Here is an 8,918-nt window from a genome sequence, read left to right on the forward strand (position 1 = left end):
GTCGTGCCTTGGCAGTCTCAGTCCAGCATGATCTGGCACCTGCCCACAGTGCCAAAACCACCAGTAACTGGTGTACTGACCATGGCATTACTGTCCTCGATTGGCCTGCAAATTCCCCTGACCTGAACCCCATAGAGAATATGTGGGGTATTGTGAAGAAGAAGCTGAAAGACACCAGACCCAACAATGCTAATGAGCTAAAGGCCGCTATTGAAGCATCCTGGGCATCCATAACACCTCAGCAATGCCACAGGCTGATTGCCTCCATGCCACGCCGCATTGATGCAGTAATCCGTGCAAAAGGATTCCCAACCAAGTACTGAGTGCATTAATGGACATTTTCAAATGTTTGATTGTGTTTTGCTGTTATAAATCTTTTTTTTTTACTTGGTCTGAGGAACTATTCTAATTTTTTGAGATAGGATTTTTGAGTTTTCTTAAGCTGTATGCCATAATCAGCAATATTAAAATAATAAAAGGCTTGCAATATTTCAGTTGATTTGTAATGAATCCAGAATGTATGACATTTTTGTTTTTTTAATTGCATTACAGAAAATAAAGAACTTTATCACAATATTCTAATTTTCTGAGACAGTCCTGTATGTTGATATGTATGCATGTACATGTGTAGACATTTGCTATTTCAAACAACCCCCGTGTACTTTTTCGTTTTTATTTTACTTTGATTAATTTTGTTTGCTATTTCATTTGTCACTTTCGGGTCTCTAAAAATATATGATTTGAAAAACTGTACTTGTACTATAATGTGACCCCAAATAAATAAAGAATAAAAAAAAAAAAAAGAACATTACTCCTGGGGCAAAAGACCTTAATCCTTAATCAGTGCTAATCTTAACCGTTTGCATGACCCATACTTTTCTAAAATGCTCTTATTCATGGCCACAGTATGGCAGGAAAAAGATCTCAGATAGTTGTGCTGTGATAGCTGTACTTGAATCTGAAATCTTTTGGATCTAGATACAGGATGTAACACATTGGGAACTCACCATCGAGGGTCCCAGGGCCAGCAGGGCAAGTCGCAGCAGAGAGGAAATCTGGCTGATGTGCAGGCCGAGCTGTGAGGAGATCTGCAGACTCTGCCTGTAGGCCATGACCGCCTGGGGGAGCAGACCCTGGCTACGATACACCTCGGCCAGCCACTGAGACACGGAGAGCAGGGGAGGGGTTTGGAAATCAAGGATGAGTGGGAGTAGAGGTGAGAATGAGGGACAAGCGGGAGGAAACAGAAGAGGTAGAGGAAGGAAGAGGAAGGTAAGAGAACATATTGAAAAGATCAGAAGACCTCAAATTGGTAATTTTTCTTCACTGAAGAGTTTATATGATAATCACTGAAAAACAATCCTCCGCCTCTTACTTGAAATTGAAACCAAAAAAGGTTTTTACCAGTATATTTAAGGACTTACAGAACACATCATTGCCGAGCATTACATTATATTATTTGTTACATTATTGGTCAGGGCTACATCTGCCAATATATGCATGGCTTTAAAGAGAAATAGCCTAGTGTCTTTGCATCTTCCCCCGGCTGGTAGCATCCATTTTATGTGAGTCATATGACAGATGTGGTCTTCTTGGGTCAGAGCAGAAGCAATAGAAAATGGCTTTTGTGATGAAGAGAAAAATACATCTCATTATTTCGCTGAACTCAACACCCATCATCGCAGACTGAGAATATGTTAAAGCCTCTTTATAGACTTCAGTAGAGCAAGTCTGTGTGAACAGTGTCATATTGTGTATTGTGTGACTTGCTGCTGTTAAATACCGTCAAACTATGTGCAATATATACTTTATATACATATGCCATCTTTAATAACTGTAATATATACCGGGCTGCTAAATCCTAAGAACTGCTCCAGGATTTGATTTGTAGATTTGATTTGTTTTTGATCTGTATTTTTGAAAATTATGTAACTTTTTTAGTTTTTATCTTTTTTTGCATATTGTTTATTATATTATAACTTAGTACTTTTTTAACGCATGTAAGATATGCAACACTAAGCTGTCTGTGGCTCTTTCCTGCTGTAACGCTGCAAATTTCCCCTCTGTGGGACTAATAAAGGTATTCTGATTCTGATTGTGTTATAAACAACTGGTGCTTGCAATAAAGGAGTATAACATTACATTACATGTTACATGTTAGACGCTTATCCAAAGCAACTTACATACTCAATAAATACTGTGGACAATCCCCACAGGAGCAATTTGGGGTGAAGTGTCTCAGGGACACAACGACATGCTGACTGCAGTGGGGTTTGAACCTGTGCTCCCCCTGATCCCAACAACAACGCACTAGTCCACTGCGCCACACACCAAAGCTATCATTAAGTCACTGCGATACAAAGACTGGTCTGATGTGTGTCTACCTACATGCCAGCCCCCAAGGTTTGTGGGGTTCATCATCACTGTGTTTTTTAGTTGCTCCAGCACGGAGTCTGGCAGGACAGTACCACCACCGGCCAAAAGGAGGCGCTGACACTGCACCTGTCTCAGGGACAGCATCACTGCCGGGTGCTCTGGAGAAGCACTCAGCACCTGGGACAAAGAAGGCACAAAGGTCACTTGTATTACTTCATTTTTTACATATTTATTTCAGGAACAAGTTTTATTCTTTAACAATTGAAGTAATTGTAAGGGAAATATTGAGGTTGTGTGTGAAAGGGTGTTTATATGTCACCTGTGTGCAGAGGGCTTCTGCCTGCTCCAGCTGTCCTCCCAGCATGAGACCAGTCACTGCTTGTTGTAGCACCCAGCCTTCCAGAGTCTGTGCAAGAGGGCGCTCGATCTCCTCCACATTATGCACTGGGAAACAACAACAAGTCACTTATTCTCTGAAACACATACAAAACAAATCCATAAAATGCACAAAGCACACACCTTTCTCTGAAACCACTGACATGAGGGTTTGCTCTAGTCCTCGTCTGCAAGGAGCAGAACCTGAAAGGTAACAGGAAGTGTTTTCTGTGTGACAGGCAGCCATTAATCCCGCCCACGTGGCTGGATCATCTGGAATTAAAGAGAAGAGCGGAGGATGAGATCACCGGGGACGTCTCACAGTGTTCTTACCAGGTAGGTGTAAGGGGGCTAAACATTCATTTCAAAGGGATAACAAAAAAACAAGCTAATCGTCCCAGACTGCTGCAAAACTTAATTTCCTGTATACATTAACAACACTTGTGTAGATGAAGGTTCTTAAAGCGGTGTGCCATACAAAATATTTCAGTACAATTCAACTCAATATTGAAATAATAACACATTTATTTCCTATTACGGACTATTATCCTCCCATGACATGTTGTGTGGTTGTTTTCGAGGTAGTTTTATGTGTGTGTGTGTGTGTGTGTGTGTGTGTGTGTGTGTGTGTGTGTGTGTGTGTGTGTGTGTGTGTGTGTGTGTGTGTGTGTGTGTGTGTGTGTGTGTGTGTGTGTGTGTGTGTGTGTGTATGTGTGTGTGTGTGTGTGTATACCAGGACAAAGCATCACAGCTCTCTGCATAGTCTTCAGTGCATTCCTGTGTTTGTCCTCTCCAGAGTGTTTCCCATTAGCCAGCTGGTTCACTCCACTGTACAACAACGCTCTCTGCAGGACCAAAAGGGACATCAGATTCCTTTACAAACCACTGGCAAGATACCAAAGTCAGTATTGACAGTTTTGTACCATTAAAATGTATTTTGCAAACTGACATATCAACAGTTTTCCATTTAAAATAATTGCGCTTACACAAGTTATAGAAAGACCAAAAGATATAAATATATACTCAATATTTTACCTTTCCTAGGGTCATACTGGAGAGACAGGCAACATGACCAGCCATCGCTCCACCCTTGAATACACAGAGGAAAATAACATCACTTTAATTGTCCTACCTAGAGCAAGAGTGGATCAGGTTGTTCAAATAAATGTATGTATATAAAATGTTCCTTACATTTGCCTTCCTTGGGTAGTATTGTGGAACCAGTCTGGACAGCAGGGCCCACAGAGACGGGTTTCCAGGATTGCTGTAAATTACATAAGCTTTGACATTTTCTATCCACAAGGGACCAAAGCTAATAGAGAGGCGAAGACCCTCCCCTTCCGGTGGGACTCATGGGACCTTATTTCGGAAAAAGTATGCATTGAAGTCAATGGAGAGAGAAAGATTATCTTTCGATCCCGTTTGAATTGTGCCACGAATTACACATATGATGTTTGTCAATCTTAAATAATAATTTCCATGTCAAAAAAGTCACAGTTTGTCGTAAAACTGTTGAAATATAAGACTATGAAAAATACTAGAAAGACTACAAATCCCAGAATCCCGGTCCCGCATGCTGGCTCTTACAAACCGACTCACTCCCCTTGTGTGTATGTACAGCTCTCAACATGCCCAGACTTGGAGTGATTTTCACCTCTTTTAATACTTTTTGCCTCATTCTGAAAGAAAGAAGTGAAATGTCAACGTGACGGCCGTCTTCGTGTGTGGTGCGAGATGGGAGATGTAGTTCATTGAGCGGTTTCACACAAAGTGTTACTTCACAGTTTTACGACACTTTTGTATTTTTATTTTAAATTGACAAACAGAAAGATAATCTTTCTCTCTCTATTGACTTCAATACATACTTTTTCTGAAATAAGGTCCCATGGAGGTCCCCNAATTTCCATGTCAAAAAAGTCACAGTTTGTCTTAAAACTGTTGAAATATAAGACTATGAAAAATACTAGAAAGACTACAAATCCCAGAATCCCGGTCCCTTGTGTGTATGTACAGCTCTCAACATGCCCAGACTTGGAGTGATTTTCACCTCTTTTAATACTTTTTGCCTCATTTTGAAAGAAAGAAGTGAAATGTGTCAACGTGACGGCCGTCTTGGTGTGTGGTGCGAGACGGGAGATGTAGTTCATTGAGCAGTTTGCACACAAAAAAGTGTTACTTCACAGTTTTACGACACATTTTTATTTTTTTGACTTGTCAAATTTTCTTTTAAATTGACAAACATCATATGTGTAATTCGTGGCACAATTCAAACGGGATCGAAAGATAATCTTTCTCTCTCCATTGACTTCAATGCATAATTTTTCTGAAATAAGGTCCCATGGAGCTCCCCCGGAAAGGGAGGGACTTCGCCTCTCTATAACAGTACATCTAGCGGTACATGCAGCAAACATACGTGTCTCCAAATCTTAAATCTGTCATGCGTTACCTGTGCACAGCTCTGGAAGCCTCTCGTTGCACGGCGCTGTAGTTCCCCTGCAGGGCGAGCAGGGCGCAGGTGAGCAGACACCGCTGCTCGATCACACTCCCAGAGGCTGGACCCTGCTTCAGCAGCTCCGTCAGCGCAGCAGCACTCAGCGTAGCATCACTTTGGACCAATCCCAGCGCACATAAACACAGCAGAGACTCCGGGATTGGCTCCTTCAGCATCGAGCTGTTTAGGCAGAAAGCGTGTGGGATGTTTACTAGCGTATATGCTTTTGCAGAACCAAACATGAACATTTCTTAAGTTTCTGTTAACCAGAGAACCTATTTCAGACACCTAACCAAGAACACGTTCAAAAAAACATTGACATCGAGACAAGGGAACTGGAAATGGTCTAATGCTAATTAATTTCTGGGTTTTAGGAAGTATTCCTGCACCACTCTATCAGTATCCAAAACCCCAGTGGACTCACCATTTAAACAGCAGAGTCTTGGCTGAGTCCAGGTTCCCCAGCCGGTGCTGAAGCAGCGCCAGAGCTGTCAGGATGTACGCCTTCTCCTTCTCACTGGAAGCCACAGCCGAGGCACGTTCATAGGCTACAGAACACACACAATCATTAAGTCACAGTCCCTCTGGCAGGTAAACACAAACACCCTCTCTGATTGTTCAGTCCTCACCGCTGATGCTCTCTGGGATGAGTCCGGCCCTGCAGGAGGACAGAGCCAGACCAGCCAGATCACTGAGCTCCTGCAGGGGGGTGGAGCTATAAACACGCACCGCCTCCTCCGACTGCCCTGAGGTGCTGCAAGGGACACAGTGGGACATGCAACATATTGAGTTTGCTGTGTTTTGTAAGTGTTGTCAGAGATGGTTCAAGCACATGGTTAAGCTGTTGTTACCACAATGCACGGCCATAGCTGCCCAGAGCAAAGGCCAGCGCTTCTTCAGAGGACGTGGACTGGAGAAGTTCAACAGCTCTGAGGAAAGAGAGTTAGGATTTAGAAAGGTGTTCTGTACCAGATATTTTCAAAATCAGAATCGGAAATACTTGGGTGACAGTGGGTTTCCCTGACAGTTGTTCCAATTAAGAATAACATTAAGTAAGAATGTGCCATAAAATATCAAATAAAATAAAAAGAATAAACTATTATTGACACATAAGAAGTGCTGCGTTAAAGAGTCTGACGGCCTCAGGCAGGAATGACTTCCTGTGCCTCCTCATGGAATTAACACACACACACACACACACACACACACACACACACACACACACACACACACACACACACACACACACACACACACACACTAAAGACCCCTGAAGCCCAAGGGACCTTCTGTCTCGCAGTCCCTCCACTGGTACCCCTTTAACATGCACGTGCNAAAGGCATACAGTAATAGTCCGAATAGTCGATTAATCGTTTCATTAATCGATAGGTTAATCAATTATCAAATTAGTCGTTTTGTTGCAGCCCTATTGTAGTTATCCCATGTATAAATAAAACGTGTTATTCAGAAACCCCTTAGCAATTTGGGATTTTATTTTTGGTTGTCTAGACCTCGGTGAGCTGGTCATTTCAAAAGTAGCTCACCAGCCAAAAAAGTGTGGGCACCCCTGATCTAGAGTATTCGAATTGGCACTTATCATGGCTGCCACTGAGGGACTTCCGGGTCATTTCACTCCGTTAGGAAGTTCCTAAGCTAAATGGACTATTCGACTTCAGCCAGGGATTTTAGCCTTCGTAGACCTTTTACATGCACAAAAACATATACGACACACAACAGGAAAGGGATACGCATAATAGGGCCACTTTAATTGAAGTGCACCTCTTGTATAACTGTAGTGTATTTAATGAATTGGTTATGACTGAGAGACAAGAGAAAACAGGCACAAAAAAAATCTGCACTTCTCTCAAACCCCCCCCCCCACCCCTTCTCTTGAACATGGAGCAGAAGTTTAAACAGTCCTTGGCCTCGTCCTCTTAATCCGTCTGAATCCCCAGGGTTTCTGTGAGATTTACGACCTTAATTTATTTTTGCATGTTTCAGAGAGAGACTGTTGTTTCAGCCTGATCGATATAAACCCGGTGGCTCCATTTCCATAATGAGTGCTCCCAGTCACAGTGCAGGGACACTGCAGCACACAAACTGATCCCGGATCTGTGTGAGTTTAACACAGCATGGAGACTGTACTTTAAACAGACTGAACAGGTTTCGTTTATGAGGAAAAAATAATTCCAAGAAATTAAATGGCTAAATTTTTCAGTGATGCTGATTACCGGTATTTTATGGAAAACATGTGAAACATTATCTCTTTGGGCTGCAACCAACAATTATTTTCATTAATGATTTTCTGTCCAATATTTTCTAAATCAATCGGTCTAGAAAGCAGTGTTAGAAGAAGTACTGATATCCATTTCTTGAGTACAAATACTACGGTCTAAAATTCTCCATTACAAGTAAAAGTCCAGATTTCAAGTAGGCCTACAAAAGTATTTAGCATCAAAATACACTTTAAGTACCAAAGGTAAAAGTGCTCATTCTACATAATGGAATATTTCAATATGAGTCCAGAAGTATTATCAGCTAAATTTACATCAGGTATCAAAAGTAAAAGTACTCTTTATGCAGAATAGATTTGTGGTAATTGTATTATCCTTGTATTCAATAGCTTGGGTCAGATGAACAACCCAATGTATGGTTTATATTTAACCCAGTGATATAATTTCAATCACTAGCTTGGGTCAAATAAACAACCCAGTGTATGGGTTAAAATTATCCAGCCCAGCACATGGGTTAAAACAACCCAGCGCTTGTTCTGTTCTATGGTGACTCAGCAGCTGGGTTATGATTGGGTTATTTTTTTAACCCAGTAGTTTTAAGAGTGTATTAATACATGTTCTGATATTTTAGTATTTAAATTAGTCAATGTCGACCAAATGTAGATTTTACTAGTAGCCTACTGCATTACACGATAAGCATATCATGTTTAAATGAACAGAGTAACTGTGAGTGTTAAAACATTTTTAGTAAAAAGTACCATGTTTGCCTCTTAAATGTAGTTGAGAAGTATAAAGTGGCATAAATGGTAAAGTTGTGTACAAATGTCTATAAGTATTATACTTGATTAGGTTACTTCCCAACCACTGATAGAAAGTCAAAAGAATTGTATAAAATCTCCAAGTTATAAGTTATAGTAAATGTTCACTAATATTATATCTTAGGGACAAAAAAAACACCATATTTGATGCTGAAAAGCATTTTTGGGTCAATATTATTCATGATTATTTTTCCTCTATCAGACTAAGCTTTGCAGCTCGTTTGCAGCAGGCATTATGTAATTTCACAAATCAAAGGCTTAATTGTCTGTTTTTGTCTAAGAGCTTGTAAACACAGAGGTGGTTAAAGATCCAGCTGAGACCTAAAGGGCAGTCAAACAAATCCCCTCAGTTGTCACCTCCATGGAAACTCATTTAACAGGGTATCTGCAGGAATCCTGAAGTCAAAGGTAATTCCTTTTAAGACCCTTTCCATACATTTTAAGACCTCATCGCCACTTCGAGTTTTAACAGGTTACCTTGGCGACACACTTTACGTCACATTGACTATATACAGTATTGATTGTCCTTCCTCCTTATCTTCCAACCATTTGGACGCAAACTTGCATTTCCCCATAACGATGTTGCTTAGCAACCGGCGTAAACGGACCTTTGCGCGCTATCAA

The 8,918-nt window shown here is 41.1% G+C and overlaps 1 protein-coding gene across 1 annotated transcript in view; it reads right to left on the minus strand.

Moving 5' to 3' along the window:
• Positions 1-8,918, minus strand: part of skic3 (SKI3 subunit of superkiller complex) — a 15,180-nt gene that overhangs the window by 1,735 nt on the left and 4,527 nt on the right. The window contains exons 12-22 of the mRNA XM_010796747.1: positions 6,094-6,171; positions 5,872-5,996; positions 5,667-5,790; positions 5,198-5,422; positions 3,943-4,015; positions 3,787-3,840; positions 3,485-3,596; positions 2,896-3,024; positions 2,696-2,820; positions 2,389-2,553; positions 1,008-1,160 (exon numbers count right to left, since the gene is read on the minus strand). Coding sequence (XP_010795049.1) covers positions 1,008-1,160; positions 2,389-2,553; positions 2,696-2,820; positions 2,896-3,024; positions 3,485-3,596; positions 3,787-3,840; positions 3,943-4,015; positions 5,198-5,422; positions 5,667-5,790; positions 5,872-5,996; positions 6,094-6,171 — 1,363 coding nt within the window. The remainder of the gene's footprint in view (positions 1-1,007; positions 1,161-2,388; positions 2,554-2,695; positions 2,821-2,895; positions 3,025-3,484; positions 3,597-3,786; positions 3,841-3,942; positions 4,016-5,197; positions 5,423-5,666; positions 5,791-5,871; positions 5,997-6,093; positions 6,172-8,918) is intronic.

The sequence above is a fragment of the Notothenia coriiceps genome, unplaced genomic scaffold (genome assembly GCF_000735185.1).
Source record: "Notothenia coriiceps isolate Sejong01 unplaced genomic scaffold, NC01 NC01_scaffold00037250, whole genome shotgun sequence".
Taxonomy (NCBI): domain Eukaryota; kingdom Metazoa; phylum Chordata; class Actinopteri; order Perciformes; family Nototheniidae; genus Notothenia; species Notothenia coriiceps.